The sequence below is a fragment of the Anticarsia gemmatalis genome, chromosome 13 (assembly GCF_050436995.1).
Source record: "Anticarsia gemmatalis isolate Benzon Research Colony breed Stoneville strain chromosome 13, ilAntGemm2 primary, whole genome shotgun sequence".
NCBI lineage: Eukaryota > Metazoa > Arthropoda > Insecta > Lepidoptera > Erebidae > Anticarsia > Anticarsia gemmatalis.
The window spans coordinates 1,971,976-1,995,175 of NC_134757.1; the positions used below are offsets into that span (position 1 = coordinate 1,971,976).

The following is a 23,200-nucleotide window of genomic DNA, read 5'->3' on the forward strand; positions in this document are numbered from 1 at the left end:
CTTATGTCAGACACCTAGTTGTGTAGTATTTCGATTACGAGTAACCGGAAGTTTGAATCGAATCGGATCGATTGCTTTATTATTAATAAGATTTTATTAGATTACAGTAACATTCAATTAATGAACACAGAAATTGAAACTATCTATATACTTAATGCTTTAAGAATCTTTTACCAAAACGAAAGTGGTTCCATTCTTTATTTTTTTTTGTCGTTCGCGTATTAAAAAATATTCTTATGTACCTACTACATGCGCAACAAAAGATTTTTCGACCCGATTGCATAGAAGCAGTCGTTGCATATTTCATAATACATGATGTTATTTAGCAACAAGTAATAATTAACAAGATAAAAAAAAAATACAGAAGATAAATATGTAAATTGGCATAACATACAAACATAACAAATAAAGGGCAGGCAAATACAAAAGAGAAAACTAACAGTAACATAATCCTTACAAACTTCTTTTTCTATAATCACAGCCATTGAACAGGCGTTGTTGATAAATATACCTACTCGCCTTACCGATAAACATAAGTAGAAAGTTGTTATAAAAGACATTTTTGCTTTACAGCAAAGCAGTTAAAACACAATTTATTACAATACCTATTCATTTTATTTCATTAAATTACAGTCGAGCGATTTATTCAATTACTCAACATTTGTTTGTCCAACACTACAGACATCTCCAAATCCAGCGCTAAATTCAAATAGTTGCAAATGAAGCACTGAAAACTATTTTACTTTACAAATTAAAATAATTTTTAATGCATAAACACTCAACGATATTTATTTACTTTTATTGCTTAGTCTGATGTCTAAATATATGAGTAAATTATTAATAAGTAATGTATTTGTATCTATCACATATCCGGTATATTAACATTTCATTCTACCGCGTTCTGTACTCTTTGCAATAAAACGTTTAATAAATTTCTACAATCCCAAACCAATACTACATGACAAGCCTAAAATTTAATTATGTTGAATTTTTAATATTCTTCAAATTCATAGCTGCCGGTGTAGTAACAAAGGCAACATTGAGTCATATTAAATTGAAGACTTGAATAGTAAGCTGCGTAAAACGAAGTTAATATTTGTATAATATTGCTATAATAAAAAATATTACATTTTAGTAGAAAATTACTCTGTTAACAAATAAGATTTTTATAATATCCCCTATTGTTATAATTTGTTCAAAATCCTTTATTTTATTCCATGACTTTTTTCAACGTCTACATCATTTTAGATCGTCTTCTTTTGCATAAAAAACAATATTAAAAAGTGCGTAAAATTTAAAACATTTTTTTTCTACAATGTATGGCAACTCTAAGTAGTTCGCGTGCAATTTGCGTCCTAGCGCCGTAGCATTTATTTTGTTGATTACTAAATAGAATACAAAAGTAATTTTTAATTATTATACTAATTTATAACCACTATAATGTGCGGTGATTTATAAATAGAGTGTACATGATAGTATTGTCACGTAATTAGTCACAATGACCCCTGAGTTCACGGCTGCTATTGCTGGTACATCGTGATATTACCCAATATGGGAAAGATATTACAAACAATTTAGTTTAATTGTGTTGAATAAAATAGTTTTGTAGATTTTGCATAACGTTTGTGTACTACAGTTAACTGGATGTGGATCTTATTATTTTATTATGGTTATAAATGGTCATTTTAAAGTCATTGAACCTATGCGCGGCGTGGTGACACTGTGCGGTGACTTGTGAATCGGAAATATGTAAATAAACATGAACGATATAAGCTTGAAAATAGTGGAATCTCCGAAGAGCCTCGGTGGAGTGGAAGCGTCTCCAAGTGCGGAGGCGATCATTGAAAATGAGGTAGACCCGTTGGCTATCGACGATGCTGAGTTGGAAAAGTTGAAAGAGGTGTCGGTGCCGGTGTCGCAGGACGCGGCTGAGGAGAAAGCTGACGAAAAGGCGGGAAACTGTGATGATAATGCCAAAGAAAAAAGTTTAAGTGAGAGCCAGAATGAGAGTAGTGATAATTTCGTGAATGTGCAGTCTAAAGATGCTAAAGGTACTGGTAATTATTAATATACAGTATTGGTAGGTCAGTTTTCGTTTTAATTATAAGATAATACATAGTAACTACCTTGAGGCCTAAATAAATAGAACATGACATTGAAGTTATAGTTTTTCACATTGTTTTCTAGTATTTTCCTCTCATTAGACAAGGTTATAGTCATGTTTTTTGTATATTTACTGTCCCAGTGCTGGCCAAAAGCCTTGCACCATGATGAGAGGCATGCTAGAATCCCTTATTGCTGGGAAAGTGGGTTTGTGGACTTTTCAGTAGAGATAATGTGATTTTGTTATTGAATAGTTTATGGTATAATGATGGTGGTTATTACAGTAACTACAGCAGACCTGTATTACATTGAAACCTCAAAGTATTTGTCTATTTTGAAAACCCTTTAAATCTTGATACTTAGAAGCTCAGTGCTGCAAATGATTGTGTCTTATAAGTTTTCAATATGACAATAATACCCAATTTTTTTTATACATCTTGTTACTCAAAACCCTAACACAGTCTTTCAATTTCAGAGGAAATAAAAGAGGAGCCCATTGAACCGATTGCTGAAGAAACCCCTGAACAAAGTGACAAAACAAATGATGAACCTGAACCAGTAACCACACAGGTTGTTCCACAACCAGAAGTAGAAGAGAAAGAGAAACCATCTACTTCTGACAATGCTGTAACAGAACCAGTGGTTGCTAAGAAGGAACCCAGTCCTGTGAAGGAGGAGCCCATGGTTGTGGAGGAGAGGAAACCAGAAAAAGTGCCTGATGTGGAAATGGCAGAGGTCCTTCCTGTAGAAGATAAAGTAGAGCCTAAAGTTGAGAAACCTAAACCGCAGCCTATGAATGGAGATATTGCCAAGGTAATATATTTGTTTTTGGAGATACTTATATACATAAAATTAGGCTGTTTTACCATTGGAGTAGGCAGATACTTATAATTGGATTTGATGAGATCCTTACAAACATCCCTTTTTTGTAAATAGGTATATTTTTTAAGCCTTTCTTGGTAAGCAATAACCCTTTTATTGTTCTAAATGATTTTAAAGATGTGGTTAAACAAGGTTTTTTACCACCTTAAAACTATACCTAGTCAAGTTATTTTTCAATAATTTACATTTGGAGATTAATACAGGTTTTCTGGTTTCTCTTTAGGGGCTATTCTTAATATCTTAACTATGTATATAATCTGTTTTTTGGATATAAACTAAGTATGTGATACTGATTTTACTATTTAATATTCCAAATAAAAAGACAAGAAATCATGAAATTATCGTCAAATTAGTAATTGTCATGTTTTGTAATCTATTAAATTTTATAATAAATAATCTAAACTGCCCAATGTATAGTTCAAAAGTGAGTCATGGAATATATTGTCTCCTTGTTTAGCAGTTTTGTAGTTTTTCTCCCACAAACAGACCTTGTTAGCAGTAAAAAAGTGTGGAAACACCGGATGTATGTGTAATATTATGTACATAAATGAGGTCAAAGTTGTGCCACTTCAGCTCTGTAGATAGTTTTGTCACCAGTCTTTGTTTGCATGAGATAACATTAACATTTATGATAATTTTCATAATATAAGTTTACTTGCAACCACTTGTGATTTTGTCTGTGTCGAATTTAGTTTTCCCTTTTCTACAACATTGCTGCTCATTCACTCCTATTCTCTCCTTCACTCTTACTAATCATAGAGTGCTGTTGAGCATCCTATAAATGACCTTCATCAATAAAAGGACTTTTAGACACAAAAAAAAATTCAATTGAAACCATTTGTTTCTGAGAAAAGCACATTCAAACAAGCAAACTCTTCAGCTTATATTATTAGTATGTTTATACTTGTTTTTATCCTGGAAGTCCTGAATATGACTTTTTTGAGAGAGGTACTGTGTGACCTTGTCTGAGGTACAATTTATCTCCCTACCACATTTCATCTAAATTGGTTTAGTATAGCAGTGAATCAGACAGGATTTTGTATATCAATACTAATATTTATGGTAGCTAGAAAGCTCATAAATGAATAAGGACTAAGACTTAAATCTTTAATAATTAATTATTTGTTAAATAAGATAGACAAATAGTAATAACTAAGTTAGTTATGTGTGTTATTTCTAATAATAGTCTTTTTCAAACTGGTGTGCTTGTAGTCCGATAATAAAATACAAAAAACATGTGTTTGTCGGCCGATTTGTCCGAATCAACCTTGGAAAGGGTTGCACCGATTTTGAAAAGAATTTTGCGGAAAGGTACAGGAAGGAGAGGGTTGTCCTTATCCTTTTCCTCGAAATTTAGTACCTAATAACTTTTTTTTAAGTCCCTGTAACTATACGTATTTTCTTGCTTTAACCATGATTGAAGTTTATTTTCCGTAGTCTTAGCCTACTTTCCGTTATTAGTAAAATAATGTAATATAGCATTTGTAATGTACGCAATGATGTAGCTTTCTAATTACAAATTAAAATAATCGCAGCAGATATTTTAGTGAGTTCAAGCAGATATTTTAAATAATCTGTCAAAATTCTATCCGATAAAAAGCTATTTGAAACTTATCCGAAAGCAACATCTATCTGATTCTATGACAAAAATGAGTGATATCTGTTTGGCAGCCTCCGTAGCCCAGTGGTTGTCACTACACAACCACCAGTGTATCGAGAGGTCGTGGGTTCGATTCCCACACATAAATTAAATAAACATAAAAACGCTGAACATATATTTGTGCCCAAAAAGTTGATTTGGGTCTAGTTGTGCTTTGTGTTTGTATGTTTGTAAAAGCCCGTGCGACACGAGAGCAATTTTTAGTGGGGGAGTTGTCTTAAAAAAGGAAAGAAAAAGATAAATCTAACACTGGACCCAAAAGTCCCATAGATCTAGGTTATAACAATGTTAAAAACAAATCCGCTCGGAACGTTTTTGAACGTAAAAACTAGTTGCAACATGACCTTCTTTGACTCCTGATCTTTGTCAAGGTTAAATTACACAAGCCGGCAACGCCAAATTAAACAATATACACTGATATTACGCTTTAAGTTTTTAATACTTAATTCTGTGTGAATGACAGACTGTTATCTACGTGAAGGAATGCTTCAGGGTTGGAATTTGGATGGGTGATCATCATCTTTTTTTTACCGTATCTTTTCTTCACACAATTATTGATACCCATAGTAAATAAGCCCTACATATCCTGTGTAGTTGCAATTTGCATGCACAGTCTGACTTCTTCGAGATTGCACTTATCATGAAACAAAAAGTGTCAGCAATAGGATATAGGAGTTATTGCATACTCCTAAACAACAATGAAATAGGTACATAAGTTGCAAGAGTTGTCAAAGATCCATAACGTTCATCGTCATGTTTTCGTGTCGAATCCCAAATATTCCGATTAACTCGAAAAAGAAACATTTTTTTTGTACGTTTTTTTATTTTTTAACATAGTTGACAACGCAGTTGATAGTGAACCGTCATCTACATTCTGCAAGTCACTTTCTTTCTTATAAGACTTGGAAACGAGTCATGAACATGCAAACCCTCTTATTCATAAAAATATATGAAGTTCTGAAAGGCTTATAAAGAGTTTTGTTTCTTTCACTCCTTAGCGATATGAAAGAGAGAAAACATATTTTAGTAGTTGTTTAACTACAATAGGTTTATAGTGTGTTTATGAATAAGAGGGTAGTCTATAAAAACGTTGTTAGAACAAGCTTATATTAGGTGACGACCGACGCTAATTATATCATTTAACTACATTTGTAAGTCTATGTAACAGACAAAAAATATACACCAAAATTAATGTCTTTATTTCTATGTATTTCTTTTTTTTAAGTATTAAGTAGTTAATATTTGAATATAGCCTTACGATGTTGTGGAAACAACTTGTTGAGTCGTAGATTCGAAGCTTCTATTCTCTCAATGTGTAGAATACATTTTAGAGGATCTTTGTTGGCACTTGTAGATTTATTCGGCTAGGTAATAACATCTCATTTTATCATAAATATAATATTCGTTAGCCCCTAGTTTTCCGGGCCTGAAGCCTCAACAAAAAGATCGAGAAGCGACTGCCAAAATTCTCTCACTGCCACATTTTGTTTGCATCTTTTCTGTCTTATCTAGCAGTTAGATCATTGTTTCATTACAATCTCGATTTTGAGAAAAAAATCCCTTGAGATCCTCTTACTTTGATACCATATTTTAAAATGGCACAAATGGAAATCACAATTGGTATAAAGTCGTTTAAGTCCCTGCTTGACGAAATATGAATGCAATTAATACATCACTGTATAACTGCAAGTTTATAAAAAAACTGATACTCAGTTTAAAAAGAAGCTATAATAACACGTTGAAATTAAAACATTATACCCGCAAGTTATAAAAAAACCTAGTATGAAAAGAAGCAACGAATAACTCGGTCAATTTGCCCTACAGTAACGACGAACGGCGCCGCAAACTTGTTACTTATGCAGACGTAATTTATTATGAAAATGATTACTATACATCGATTTCTTTGTGACATTACGTTATTACGTAAACATGTGCAATTTGCGCGAGTAATGCGCGTTTGATAGTGTTTGTAGGTTGTAAAAACTCTCTCGTTTATTGTTTAATAGCTATCTTGTATGGAATGTGAGCATGCTTTCTCATACAATTAGAATTTGTTGTAGATTTTTTATCTTTTGACCATCTTTAAAATTTCGTGCTCATTAACATGAAAAGCTTGATTAAAAATGTTTTTTATTAGGTACGGAGGTAGAAACAACCACGAAACAACTTTTTTTTAGGCAACTGTTGCGAGAATGTACAATCAAATTATTTTTTAAACTCTCGCGTTGCATGTTTAATGTATAATAGAATACGGGAATTAACGCGAACACGCATTTTACCTTAAAATGCCTAACGTTTCGGCGCAGGTTGCACTCGCCGTGGTCCCAGGCAGACTCTGCCTGGGCATTTTAAGGTAAAATGCGTGTTCGCGTTAATTCCCGTATTCTATTATACATTAAATCAAATTATTGATCTAATTTCTTCAAAAATATTTCCCTGTCTTCTAAGAGGAACTCAAGTTCCGGCCTTACTGTGTTGATTATTATATTCTGCCCGCCACTTCTTCCGCGTGGATGTTCTCTGATCGACAACTTCCCGTAATGTAAAGTTGCTTCTATGTGCCAAAGATAATGTTGCTATGCGAACCTTTCTTTTACATCATTTACGAGATACTTATACCCAAAACAAAGTACTATTATCTGCCAGACAGGAACTGTTTGTATAGAGTAGCTGCAGTTCGATTGATAAGTAAGATATCTGCCTTCTATACTGATCTATCACTCTTCCAACTTTCATCTAAATCGACCACACAATAATTCTTCTGTCATGGCAAAATACTAAACCATTTCTTATTCCAGGAGGAGCAAGCAACAAAACGGCGTTCAAGCGAAGAAGTAGACACGGAATCACCCCTTAAAAAACTGTGCCTTGAAGTGGAAAAGACGTTTCCTCAACACGACACGATGATAAACGATTACATACAGACAGCAACTAAGAACAACGTAGACGAAATACAGAGGCACACGGAACAACTGCTCTCGGAGATACAAACATTAAGAGAACTAGCGCAGAAGAAAGAACACGAATGGAACAATATTCTTCACTTAAAGAAAGTCAAAGAAGAGATCTTACTAAGGCTTCTGAGACGAAAACAGGTCTTGTCTTTCGAAAAGTCCGCGGATGTCAATGGTGCTGACCGGACGGATCCCTTTGACTATCTAAATCAAGCTAAGAATCTGGCTATAGATAAAAGTGATGAGATATCTGGGTTGGCGCTAAAGCAGCCAGGGTCTACAGTTAATCCTTTGATGCAAAACCCGGGTATTACTATGCCTGTTACTACCCACTTTAATCCCATGTCCGGTCTCCCCCCGCCCTACGACAAAGCAGCTCATTTGCAATCCATGGCGAAACCAGTATTCCCGCAGCCTATGATGATGCCTGGTCCCATGCCGGGCTTTCCTAGAGATATGAATGGGCAGCTACCTTCAAGTTTTGGCCTTCCGATGGGCAGACAGGGGCCTACTAAAGATGTGAAGTCAATAATAGCGGATTATAGGCAAAGGAATCCCGAGGTTACGCCTCGAAGAGGTCGAAGAATGAAGTCTATTTTGAATCCTAATATGATGAACGCGCCGAGACCGATCGCGCCTAAAGTTGATAGTATGAACAATTTGAATAATCTTAACATGCTGTTTAATAATTTAGATATGGTGAGTCATTTTTTTTTATCTGATTCAAACTACCTGTTGATTATAACCCGGGTTCGATTCTCGGGTAAGATTAATTGGAGATTTTTTCCTTACTTGTACCCTATATTATATTTATGCTTTTGTTGTGTTCTCCAAATGTTTCCATTGCCCTTTCATGTTCAAGCGAAGGTCATTAAGTACCGCACTATGCCAAAATTACGTTCAAGCGTAAAAGCTAAAAATAACTATGTTGTATTATAATACTAAAAATAACGTAATACGTGACAGATATTTCGTTTGTAAATTGCACCGGATATTAGTAATTGCGCACTTATTATTATTTATAAGATCTGCTGATATAAATATATTTGAATAATGGTAGTATGATTGGTCTATCATTATACAGTTAGGCTATAAAGACGTTTATGTGATCTGTTTTCTGTCCAAATTATTGCTTTTAAGATGGTTTTGCTCTGGATGTAAATACAGGACTTTTCTATGTATTCATGACGTATATATTGAAGATTTTACTTCCAACTTATGTGGTTACGGCGTGCCGTAAATTACGCAGGACGTTCCGTAATTAAGTTATCGAATGGCCGATGGGACGATACATTGTCGATCCGGGTAGTAATAAAACGTATACGTTCGTATCCACTCGTGTTCTGCGTGCACTACAGTGTACGTACGTACGCTTACATTCTTACCTTGTGCGTTCAAACTTGATCTATTTCATAACGAAAATAGAGCTTTTAATAATGAATCATATCATATGCAACAATGAACACGAAGCATTAGTTGGCGGTCATCGACGTGCACCACACAGACGCGGAGATCGTACCCGCGGGCACTCCGCAGGTAGAAAGGTCATTTTGACAAAATGTTTGCCATTGGTGCAACTTTTAATACAACTTGTTAGTCGAGTCTAGCCTAATAATCGACTCTTAGGTTTAAAGTAACGCTTGGAATCTCAAGTTGTGGTCATGTTTGTGTATTGTAGTGACAAAAAAAAGACTTAAGAGCGATTAAAAGCCTCTTATTGGTCACATGTATGTTTTTCATTTTTAAACTCTGCTGTAAGCACTTTAAACAGCCTAGACTGTACGTTGACTGCTAAATTCTTGACATCATACTTTCAACTAGAATGGTAAGAGTGTAAGATTTCTTTAGACTTCTTCCGTAACACTATGGTCAAGACGCTAGCTGCCGCGCTACCATTGCATCGGGTGGCGGTTCGATTTCCACTCTAAAACAATCTTTGCGTGATCGATATAGACTTCGTTCTGTATGTTGTTTGTATATTTGGGAAAGTCCCTGTGATATGTAATGTGTCAAAAAAAATACATTACGAATAGACTTCGCCTGAACACCAGCTAAAGAGACAATTTCTACCCCGAAATGAAATTGATTATAATTATTTATAATTTTAAATTCACATTCGATATAATGACGTAATTTTCTCAACATGTTAAAGTATCGCCGCGCTGTACAAGTAGGAATGAAGTCAATAATCTAATTTGTACAGCGTTCCTTGACCTCAATTGTCAATGGCGACGTACTCTGCTGTTCTGTGTCCGTTGCTAGCGAAATGTCGTCAGCTCAAGGGCTGAGTGTTAAGCTTTTTGTTGTTATCTTCACGGTTCGATGCTCGGGTTAAGCAGTTGAAGAAGCATTTTTTTTTGGCTGTTGATTTTAGCCGTAGGTACTCCGTTTGAATCCCATATTTTAATTAATTATTAAAGTATATTTTTTATATATTTTTTTCGATGTAAATTAGGTAACTGCCTCTGTGAGCCGTACATTGTGCGATTGCTGTTGATATCTTGTATTCGCTTCCAGAGTCGAGCAAAGTGCTATTGAGTTATTTTTCATTATTTGTCTCATTGTCAATAATACTCTCGTTTATTCACGTACCCGGTATTTGGTAATAAATCAACTTATATAAAACAAACCTAAGAGGGCGGGCATTATAAAAAAAAATACAATATCTCCTAACTACAACAGAAATCTGGCGGTTACTTAGATAATAATCCCGAATAGAACTCACGCACCTGGCTTATCCGACTAACCTAACCGTCAGTACACAAATATAATTCGATATAAAAACTGTTCAAATAAAACAGTGAAACAGGTTTGCTAGACGTGCCCTATTGACCCGTGCATTACATGACGGTCGTTAATAGTTAATATTATAGATTCAGTACTCTTTTGTGCCGTGGCTCCCCTTCTAATGGCTTTTTATTATGTCTAGTAACAAATTTCATTTGAAAGGCTGGGTTATTTTTACTAGTGTGGTTCTTTAACGGTTAGAAACGGACTGCAGGGGACTGTAATTTCGAATCCTAATTCCTACTAATGTTATAAATGCGAAAGTTTGTATGTATGGATAAATGGATAATATGTACGTATGCTTGAATGTTTGTTACTCTTTCACAAAAGCTTATAACTAAAGTACACTTATAGTTTATAACCTGGATTAACACAGAATAAATATTTTCCAAGGGAAATCTTTTCACACAGACGAAGTCGCGGATAAAATTTAGTAATCTTATAAATGCGAAAGTTTGTGAGGATAGATGTATGTATGTTTGTTAATCTCTCACGAAAAAACTACTGGATGGATTTGGATGAAATTTAGTCGATTGTCGAACTGTGAAGTCAAAACTTATTGTGTCTCTGCCTCTTCTACATTTGGATTCAAGTATTTTTGCAATTGAAGTGCAATTACAGTACTACAGTAGATTGAGAATAATTTCTATCTAGACGTAAAACACTATTAACCTCTGCGTTGTCTATAGGTTAGTGACAGAGGCGCCTTGACCCAATCTGAGTCATGACACGGCTAGGACGAGCGGCCTTCGAACAATCAACCAATCGCGCGATCATGTACAACACTTAGACACTTTTAAAATGTTTAGTCTTACTATCTTTGAAATGGTGAAGGATTCTTCCGAAATATGTTTAGCAGTTCCGGAGATTACTCCTTACATATACACACAAAACTCTCGTTCTCTTAAATTAATCGTATAGATAAAACCTTAACACTGGTCGGTAAACGATCATTGCTTGCCAAACTTACGGTCGTTCCAATGATGGGTAGCGAAGACACGTTAAAAGTCGATCCCGGTTGCTATAAATTGAGATAACTATCGGTAAACATTACAAAGGCCCTTTTTGCTGGCTAAAACATCTTTGACAATGGTTTCTATAATGATTGCACAAATACATTATCCACGCTAGTTCACTATTCCTACAATCCTTAAAGAAAAATGTTCACTCATTACTTTTACAAGAAATTGCAATAATTAATGAAATAAAAAATATTTCCATCACGTATTTTCAAAGTACTAACTAACACTCTGAACACTATTAAAAAACAACTTTATTCGGTTAAAGATGAGGTTCATATTTCCTTGAATAAACGTATGCAATACTATTTACATTATTTATAAACCAATAATGAGTGTAATCAGTGAATACACAGCAATAACAATAGAAGTTGCAATTTCTATATGAGTTGAATACTCAAACTAACGTTATATAGAAATTATATAAATATCAGTTACCGTACATATTACTTTTATATACATGAATATATAAAATCTCGCTACATTACTATGAAGGTATGCGAGAGACCAAAGAACGCTACTTGCTACGACACCTATAAACTTACCCTCTTATTCATAAACACACTATAAACCTATTGTAGTTAAAAACCTACTACAATATTATGTTTTCTCTTTTTCATTTCGCTAAGGAGTGAAAGAAACAAACTCTTTATAAGCCTTTCATAACTTCATATATTTCTATGAATATGAGGGTTAATGTATTTACTTATTTTTTTCTAATATTTCTTATTTTATCTCCACAGAATCAAAAAGCAATGTTGGAACGTCTCCAACAAATTCAAGCTGGTGGTCTACCGAACGGGCTCTCCTTTAAGGATGTCCTCGTTCAATTCGCGAACATGCAGCAGACCAACGCCGGTCTCATACCTACTAGACCGCCGGAGACCATCACCAACAGACCTGAACACCACATAAGACCTGAAGGCAGAAGACGGCAGCAGCAGGAACGAACTCAACAACAACAACACGAAGACGTCCATGTCTCCGTGAAGCAAGCGGAAAGACTCGCGTCTCCAAGCCCCCGGCTACCACCACCACCTCCATACCCAGAAATATCCTTACTACCCGTCACAACCAGCCAGGAAACATCACAACAAAACTCCTTACTCCACGGTATATTAACAAAGGTAATTCTAAACTCGAATTCTATAATATATGGCTTGTAGAAATAATCATATCCCAGCTTCCATTATTAATATTTTCTTTTTTTGTATATGGCAATAATTATGCTTGCGAAGCTTGAAATGAGTGTTGCCAACCTTCCAGCAGGGGACACCTGCGACTCAAAGTTACTCGCCGACGTTGGCTAAACTCCTCATGTCACCGGAACGGAAACAGAGTGCACCGACATTGCCATCTTTCGGTCAGGCCAAGGTACCACCTAACTGTACAAGGATATTAACAATTGGTGTGCTGATTGGCCTCGATCTTCCAAATTCAAAATTTAGTTTTTAAGTGAACGTTTATTTTAAAAAGTTGGAGTTGTTGTGGTTTGATGCTTTATGGTTGCTTGTCTATGACTTGAGTGACCTGATTGACTGTTGGTTGTTTTGAGTTGTGGATGTTGAAATTACCTTGATTATTTATTTATCTATCAAACATTAAGCTAAAACCTAAAGTGTAATTTTTATGTTATTAAACCATAATGTGTCTAAATCATGACCAAACGGATCAAATTTTGAAGGCCAATTTCACTGAATTTGATTAATATCTATTTTAACATATTGATTGAAAATTAATATCTTAAGTTTTAAGAAATGTCGGAATCACGTGAAACTGGCCTTACACACCATCAAAAATGGTAACTTCAACTTTTTAAATATTACTATTTGATTGAATTTTTTGAGAGACTGGCAATACTCATTGAACAATGCCACCTCACAGTCATTTACCATATATCAATTGATCATTGATCAAAGCAAATTACCTATACACTGTGTGATGGAAAGATGCCGCCATATTTAACAACACTATTAGGATAAAACTCTATTTTGACATTGACTTACAGACAATGTTCCTCTAGACTTTATTTCTTCTCACCATATTTCAATCACTGAACAATTAAAATTATTTTTGGTCGTATTTATGTCAGTTAAAATGATAAAACCATGAGACGACACCATATTTAATTTTAGTTTTTTATACGAAACCTTTTAAATACGTGTTCATGTCCCATATGTTGTCGCGCGTTAAAGCCCGTGATAGTGCGAGCGTATAAGCACGTATACGCTTACTTTCGCTCGTAACACACTAAACATTGACGTATGTTTCTTGCGTTAAAATAAATCATTTTGTAACATGTTTTGTATTTTCTTACTATAGAAGTGTAGCAAAGAAATCACTTTCTTACAACCATTGTGTTATAAATTTTCTCGTTTTGAGAATGCACACAGTCTCATAAACCATTTTCTCAAATGCAATCTAAGCATATTTAATTTTGTTTGTTTTTTTGGGATTTTTTTTCCTTAAAATATGACTACATGTTTCACTCACACCGTGTATACATACCCGTAGGCATAGATAACATAAAGCATATTATATATTATATATACATACTTTGGACTTATCTATGTAATAATCATATTCAAAATTTTGATAAACGGCTGTTGGAACAAAATTTCTATTGGTGTGTTACAAATTAAACTAATTTTAGTGGCTATCTCTTTCCTATAACAAAAATTAGAAAAAGACAAGTACTTTTATCATTTAATAAAATTTATTAGAGAAACGGGTTCATAGAAGGTTGGGAACCAATAATCTAGAATTCTAGAACCTTCCAGCCTTTATTTAGCTTATTCTTACAACTTGAGGCAGAATGAGATAGCATATTATTAAAATTAGTTTATTTTGTAACGAAAGAAAACGATCAAAATTTATAATGTGTATTCGGTTCTGCAAATCTTCAATTGTGATAAAATTATGTAATTAATGTTTATTTATATGAATTAGCTTATTATTATATTGTTTGGGAGCACATTTAATAAACGATACATGTGTCTTTCTACCGCCATGTTTTTAAAATGGCTGACATTTATGGGAAAGATTATAAAATGTAATTATGAAGTATAATTAATTATTTTATTGTGTTATTATCAAGGTCTTGTAAGGAAAAATGGGGGTTTCTATAGGTTATTTATATAAAGTAATTGTTGAAGGTTTTGATGCTCTTGAGTTTTACTTTTGAACTTGATTTACAGAGCTGATCTTTTTAAATTTAAATTTATTACTGTTAATTTCTCTTGGTAAAAAGAGTAGTGATTAAACTATAAAGTTATCAAAGTCTAATAATCAGATTTATTGGGGTTAAATCTAGTCTAAATACAAGCAATAGGCTCGCCCCCTATTACATAGGACTAACATTGTTCATGGGGAAAAGTGGGTCTTTCATATACCTCTGCCTACGCCTTTGGGTATAACAGACGTGATATTATTTATAATACTGTTTCATTTAATTTTTCGTTCGTTTAGATGTGCCCCCAAACGTTTACTAAACTACTTTCGAAAATAAACTAATAAAGCTACAAATATAAGCGTTATACATAAATGTGTTGTTATTACTGGTGGGTACAAGATGATGATCGATGTGTTGTCGTTGTAGAACTGCGGCGAGATCACGATCACGCCGGTGCAGCCCACGCCGCCGCCCCAGGAGCCGCCGCAGGAGAAAACTGAAGAGGTTGTGCAGTTGGTAAGCTTACATACATTATACATTTTCCAAGGTTGAATATATTATGATAAATTGGACAGTAAAAATAGACTATTTACCATGATTTTTTACTTATTTTCTAGGGTCACTATTTTATGCTAGGTATGTTCTGTAAACTGTTTTGTAGACATGTGCATTTCAATACAAAACTCCTTTTTCTTATTTGTCGTTGTAAATTCTGTGTTTAGTTGCGTTGTTCCTTGGTATTGTTTGGGAAACAATAATCAACTAAATGCAATATAATGCTTTTTAATGAAGATTTTTCTGTTTACCACACACCCAGAGTAGATGTGTTAATTTATTATGTGTTGCCAAATAGTAATACTACTGGAGCTTAATGATCTCTAAAGCTATATACGATATAAGATTTGTTTCAATGAAATGACAATGGATTGCAGGAAAATATGTAGGTAGATAATGTAGAAAACACTTTTCTGAGGTTAGTTAGTAGTAGTAGTTTTTCTCTGCATAAATGTCTATTACGAAATGCCTTTTTAGGGACGGCTTTTTTATATACTTTCCAACTCCGATATATTCTCTTCCAGGATGACGAAGAAAGTCCAGCATCAGAAGGCGAAGCATCAGGTTCCCCGTCGGGCTCGGGCTCGGGGCGCCTGGTCATCGACGAGGGCGGCGGCGCGGAGGCGGCGGCGGACGGCGAGGCGGAGGCGGGCGACGAGGCGCCGCTGTGCCAGGGCTGCAGGAAGCGGGACGCGCAGTTCGTGTGCGCCGGCTGCGCCAACCAGTGGTACTGCAGCCGCGACTGTCAGGTAACTACGCTTTGTGTAGTTTATTGATACTGTGTGTTGCTTTTGCGACTGACCGAGGCTATGTTCTTGTGTTATTCTTCGTTCTTGTGTTATTATCTTCTTATATTAATAGCGAAGTATATGACTTGTACTCCATATTTAGATAAATTAAAATGTAATAGCGGACTTATTACAAAAAGTTAAAATTATAACTACACGCATGTATTGTTGTATTCTCAATATGAAAGTTTACTAAAACATGCGTTGAATATTTGTTTTAGTTTATTTGTAGTAAGACCGTATAAGGTATATTTATGAACAAATATTTCTTCGTTAGGAGTTCAACAATTCAAAAAGCTTTTTGAATGGACCATAGAAAAATATGACAGTTGTTATGTGTGATTCCCTCTGAGCAATTCTCTTGCCTTCCTTGACGATACTAGATAATGACAATGTAGAATACCTATCACTTAATCTTTTCTTTTGTGCATAGAAAATAATACTAAACTGTTTCCCTTTTTCTCCGGCAGGTGGCAGCATGGGACGAGCATTCAGAAATGTGTTCGGGCTAACGATAAGTAGTAGTAATGTAATTATACATACACGCTATATACATATAGAGACGAGTGCGCACGCGCGCAACCACTAGTGACATCTGCCTTATCGATATAGTGACGCGTGAATCTCAACGTGCTGACTTTGCGGTGCGGCCGTACAAGTTCGGTTCCTGGCTCGCGTAAAATAAGTTTTCTTAAATTTGTATACCTTTTGTAACTTTTTGTAAATTAATTGTTTATCCCAATGTAAAATAATAAGGGATAAGTGAAAAAAGACTTAAATTAATACCGTTTTATTACATTTTGTGTATCTACGTGATGCGTGTATAATAATAATATTTATTTTTTGTCAAAACTTATTTTGCAAATGGCCGCACCGCGCAATGTAAAGTTCCCAAGTATTTATATAATATGTTTCAAATATATCGTGAGACTAGCGATGAATGTAAAAATAATCCCCTCTCACTTATTGTATTGTATTTAAATTGTTATGTGATGTTAACACATTGAAGATCATTTAAATTCCTACCTACCTATAAAAAGTCCCGATTTTTTGCATGATAGTTTGTTTAGCGAAGGGCAAGTTAATGTCCATTCAATGGAGTTAAAAGTCCTTAAAAAATAGCTTTCATTGACTCGAGTAAAGTGTAGATATTTACCTAAGCTGTGGTTGTGAAACTGTTTAATTATTTATTATATACCATCATCAAAAGCTGCTAAAGCAAAGTCTATCATACACAAAACACTTTCTGTATATTAATTTACAAAAAAAAATACAATTTTTGCATAAGCTCTCCTTTTGAATCACTCTATCTATTCAAAAACCGCATCAAAATCCTTTGCATAGTTTAAAAGTTCAAACACACATCGGGACAGAAAACGGAAAGCGAATTAGTTGTATAGACTTTTTATACAGTCTTAAGTCCTGAAAAATAAAAGCCTGAACTTTGTTTGACTACTGCATTGTCAGAGTAAACCTAGGCATCATAACTTTTAAACTCTCGAGTTGCATGTTTAATGTATGATAGAATACGGGAATTAACGCGAACACGCATTTTACCTTAAAATGCCTAATGACTACGAGTGCAACCTACGCCGAAACGTTAGGCATTTTAAGGTAAAATGCGTGTTCGCGTTAATTCCCGTATTCTACTATACATTAAACCTAGGCATGTTATAATGGTCATCAATGTGTACATCACATAGCAATACTGTATAGATATCCTAAAAGTAATTCCTAGTAGAGATGGTATAAGCGCGACACGCGTATTTGTTTGGACCTGTACTTTATCGTAGCGTAGTTACTTGTTATCAGTTCATCCTATCACTGTTTCGTTTTATGGGAGTACTGAGTGGCTGTATTATTAGTAATTATAACAACTTTTTTATGATTATCTGAACATGTCTGGTATAATTTTGGAAAAGCTAGTTATTTAGATAAGAAGCTCGGCCATTTTTCTATTTATTTCTGTCACGCGGCCAGACAAAAAGTCTCCTCACAGAATGAGAGAAGAGTATCATGTACACTGGTCCAGTGTGTATAAGGAAATTGAAAAAAAAAAAACACTTCCTATGAAATCATTGAAAGAACCTAAAGTTATGTTTGATTTCGAACTTAAGGGGCGAGGGTTAAGCGGTTGTTTTCATTATATATTATCGGTGGTAATGGATAGGTTGCTTCAGATTTGTTCTCTAGATATTCTTGTTGTTATTAAATAACAGTTGTTGACTGGTAACTGAAGTAGCTATCTCTTACTGAAGATAGGTTATTGAGAACAGCCGATGAGATAACAGAGTTAGACTATAACTAAATGACTAGCTACCTAAATGTTTGTGGCATTACTACAGAGTAGCAAATTGACTTAGGGCAATGGGCCCTGGACCTTAGAGTCACAAAAATCAAGACATACTTTTAATAGTTCCAAGAAATCTCTGTAGTAATTTGGCCACTTTTTCGCCTAAAATATTATATTATTTTTAATTGTAGAGGTCTCAAAGTAACGCTTTTTATTCAATATTCAATCATCTAAAAAATGCAGCTTAAGGTTTAACAAACAAATTTGCCATCAGCAAATAAAATGAAAAGAAATCTGGAAGTTCTTAGCACATTTTCCATACGATTTTTTTGAAAGATTGGTCGAAAAAGCCAATTTGACGATAGAAAATCAAGTTTTTAGTTTGGAGTCATTGCCGCGTGAATTTAGTAGTATGTGGTCAGTCGCAAATCAAAGTCATAATAATCTCAAATAAATATGTTCCTACAACACTGGTACTATTTTTTAACATGCGTAAACATGTAATATTAAAATATAAATCATGACTGATTTTCTTTAAAATCTATTGAAATCAACGACTTTTTTATAACTATTATACCTTTATTTTCTAGGTTTTTTCCTTTTAATCGAGACCTATGGTTTATTTACCATTATGCAAAAAAATATTTTTTATTATAAAGGTTGACATACACTAGTGTGTAACACGTTACGTAATGCCTGTGTTGATCGGCGAACTTCATAAAAAATCGGCGCCTTTCGTGATATTTAAGGTACGAATAAATATAAATTTAAATGTCGTCTTTTGAATGTTGTTCGGATTTTGGTATGTTACCTAATTTTATACTTTAAGTGAAGTGGCTCAAAGTATATTTTCTATTTTTTGGACCAATCGATTAAAGTTAATCTAATAAGATCATGTAATCATTAGTATTTTTTAGGAAAAAACACAATTTTGTTAATCAATGTAATAAACATTCTTCTATTTAATTTTTCTTCAGCCAATCAGTTACCCCCAAACTTAATAATTAGGCCATTCCTTGAAAGCTATGTATAGACTAGGAACCCAATGTTAGGATAAATTCATTATTTATGAGTGAATTAAAACCAATGTTTGTGCGTTCTGAATTATGCCCTAGGCTTAATTATTGACAATAATAATGGATCACTAGTTTTCTTCTAAAGGTTATTTCCCATTGTAACGTAACATGAGTATAAAAAAATATACATGTTACGTTTCAATGTGTAAACCTTAACACAATTTGTACATAAACCTTTAGTTCGAATTTTCTCGGGTATTTCCCGAAAAATCCGATCTTTCTTTGACCAATGAGCGTTGTGAATACAAACGGGTAACCGTCAACAAACGTTTAATTTTTTCTTTTGCGTCTCTTCGTCTTGTATAAACACATTACCCTCCTTTGCGTCGCGCAGTCGGGTAAAAAATAGGTGTAATTCAGAACATTGCGTGCCTGTAAGTGTGTATTATATAAAATATAAACATAAATAAGTTAGTATAGTTATGTATTATATAATTATGTGAAAAGGTCATTTCTCTTCATATTTAAATCAGAAGGATATCAAAATATTTTGTAATAGGACTGTTGCTTGACTGTGAGTTCTAATTCTAAAATATAGTTGGTTAAAATTCTACGAAATGCCCGGGTAATATGGAAATTGGCTGATACATCTCATATAATATGTGATATGTAATAGTATTTGAACTTGGTAAAAGTCTCTCCTATGATAGGTCAATTTGAATACACTGCCGTAACGATAGAAATATTTAATATGGGAAAAGATTCGTTCCAGAAAAACTGCGTTTGTACTAAAACAATATGTAATGTTACTCTGTACCAAACCATTATGTTCCAACAACTTAGTAAAGTGCCTTTTATGCAAGGTTCATAGTACTGGTTCATAGGCTGTCCGATGTACAAAAAAAATATAATTTTGAAATATGACCCGCAGTCTGATACAGACTGTTTTTTGACACACAATTATGAATTTAACCCATTTATATTCTGTCTCCTCCCGGAATGAGGGAGAGCATGCCAAGGCTTTCTACTAAGTTGTCGGACTATTCGTGGAACTATGAACTCATAAAGTCAAGCACACAATGAATCATTAAAATAAGGATTTATTTTCTACAAATAACAGTAATCAAGTATTATATTTTTAATATATAGAGAAGCGTTCTAATTTTCTACACCTGTGCAGTGCCAAAATATGTTTGTTTTGTTTATATAGATTGTGTACATTGACCGGGTAAAGTTAAATGCGTATGCGGACATAATATTTGATGTAGGAAGTGAAAAAATTGGTTGTATAGTATATATGCAGTAGTTATATTTGAAAAGCCGTCGTATTTATGTATATATTTACTAAATAGCAATGAACGATAAAAGAAAAGGAGTGTGGACCGCCGCCGCGTCTCAAGAAAATAACCTTATACCTATGCCCTATACATAATTGTTATGTATCGTCAATGAGAAAATAGTTTTGGGACATACTGTGAGGCTTGCTACACACATATTCGGTTTGGAACTACATGCCCAAGTCGGGAAGTTAAACCGAGTTTGTGTAGATGAACGTTCGGGAGAATTATCGCTCGAATTCGCCGCGCCTGAATTTTTAAAGCGAATTGTGATGCTCGAAGCTGGAGGAACTACGCGATGGGTATAAGTCAAACAAGTGCGGTAATGGCTTTGATTCGACCATCTTGTTAGATAAATATTGCCGAACCGAAACGGCAAAACCGTAGTCGCAAGTCTTACATAGCGAAGAAAAAGTGATATCAGAATTGATGCCCGTCGCTTCTTTTCTTGAGAAAGCCTGTTCCATAGAATATTGATTTTGGGATGGAATAAATACGATAGAGATACATATTATGTCCATTGACGATGTCTCGAATTGTAGTTGAATACTAATAGAAAAGGCTAGCACAATAGGAATAGTATAAAATTTAGGGATTGTAGTAATCAAGAGTATTTTAAGCTTGCTTTTGTGCCTTGCAGTAATACGTTAAGAATAGAATCGGTAAAGAATTCACAGTTTTGAATTACGACATGTTGTAGCCAAGGCCTGTGTTGCCTTAATTATGAAGTAAAACTAGTTTGCACGTAGTTACAATAGATGTAGTTTTCTAAACTGCCATTTACAGTGTTTATACAAATACGTTTCGAAGTAATAACACTCTGACCAATACTCACTTTGCCCGGTCAATGTAACATCTATCAACAGATTAAGTTTATGTTTCATGTTTTTTTTTCAGTATTTTTACAGTTTGTAATCAAAGTTTTTGACCTCGGAAATGTAAAGGTTTGATAAATAAGGAAAGAAAATATGATTTTGTACCATTTTTTTGATAATTTGACTTGTATTCAGGCATCTGAAGTGTTTTACAGTGAGTCGTGTGGATGTACCCTAAAATAAAATAAAATGCAAGACCTATATGTCTCCCTTAGATGTTACTATATCTATCTATCGATCATCTATCAGAGGTAAAAAAGCATTCATAAATTGAAATCGGTAAAATTTTCAAACCAAATTAAATCAAAATCAAATCATTTATTAATTTAGGTCAAATATTGACATTCATGACAGTCGATACAATTACTACTTAGCCAATCTCTTGTTGGTTGTCATTGATCGACGATCGATAGATTAATGTAGTAACACCTTAATCTTAGCGTATAATAAACATTACTTGAAATTACGTTAAAAATAAAAGCATATTGTTTTTATATCAAGTGCAATACCTTAACAATAAATCCGGAATTTCGATTTACTTTTGTATTTAAGGGTGCATTCACACTCACGTAATATTGAACCCACATCGACTCGTACGTTCTTCTTGAAACGCTAGTCAAGTATTTTGTTACCTATATAACTGTTTATGTATTTTGTAACTTATGTGTTATATAAGAATAAATCACTACTGTATTTCAATTATTACTTTTGTAATACCTTGTACCTTTTCACTTCCTCGCTTGATCTTTAATTTTATTCATTAAGGGCTGCTTGCTGTGAGCTACTCATTAGACGACATATAGGTTAATTGAAACTAATAAAAGAGTTTTAAAACAATGGGTTTATAAGGGGAGGAAGGAGGGACGTTTGGTAGGCTCATGTGCCTTCTGAAATATTTGAAACCGTTTTTCAGCGAATAGTGTAATAAACATCTCTCGGTTTGTTTGTAACAGATTGTTGTATCTAAGGTATACCAAAAACAATTTTTATAAAAATAATCAATTATAATGAGTCATATACAAGTAATAACATTGACATAAAAATTAACATTTACACATACACGTATCCAAATACTTATCTTTAAATTAAACATCAATATGAAAGTTTCACTTATATTGCATTGTTAAACGCAGAACAGCTTATAGCATAAACTTCATAACAAAGATAAAATGAGATTTGTATGTAAAGAATAACTGAAGCTAAGAAAAAAGCATTTTACTAACTGAAAAAACAATAAAAGAAATAATAAGTGATTTAGCATGCAGATAACAAAATGACATTGTCCTAATATCCCACCCTGACAACATTATATGAAAAACGATTTAAATATTGCATTATAAATGTTTTGACAAGCAACAATGTAATAGATATACTTAAGTAATAAAAATATTTTACTTTTTAAGATTGCCATCTCGATCGTGCAAAATAACCACTATCAAAAAGATACCAATAACAATTTAGTAAGGGCTTTAACACATAATTCTATCGATCATCGGTAGTATGAACGAATTTTTACTAAATTGATGTGTATGTCTTTGATAGACAATCTATAGATTAATTCCATCATTATCAACCTAGCCTTTCTTCCAACTATGTTAGAGTCGGCTTCCAGTCACCGGATGCAGCTGAATACCAGTGTATTACATGGAACGACTGCCTGTCGGACCTCCACAACCCAGATACCTGGGTTTTAACACGACCCTAAGACTGATGATCGATACATTAATGTGGTAGCATCTTAAAATGTTTTACTTTTACT

At 34.0% G+C, this 23,200-nt stretch overlaps 1 protein-coding gene across 2 annotated transcripts; it reads left to right on the forward strand.

The window, feature by feature from the left end:
• Positions 1-1,347: 1,347 nt before the first annotated feature.
• On the forward strand, positions 1,348-22,140 carry LOC142977905 (uncharacterized). Of its 2 annotated transcripts, XM_076122033.1 has the most exons (8): positions 1,348-2,051; positions 2,579-2,916; positions 7,444-8,298; positions 12,149-12,532; positions 12,672-12,779; positions 15,004-15,093; positions 15,657-15,881; positions 16,391-22,140. In XM_076122033.1, the coding sequence occupies exons 1-8, from the start codon at positions 1,760-1,762 to the stop codon at positions 16,430-16,432; spliced, it is 2,334 nt and encodes a 777-aa protein (XP_075978148.1). In that variant the 5' UTR covers positions 1,348-1,759; the 3' UTR covers positions 16,433-22,140. The 2 variants fall into 2 exon arrangements, with proteins under 2 accessions (XP_075978148.1, XP_075978149.1); XM_076122034.1 differs by lacking the exon at positions 12,672-12,779.
• Positions 22,141-23,200: the final 1,060 nt, after the last annotated feature.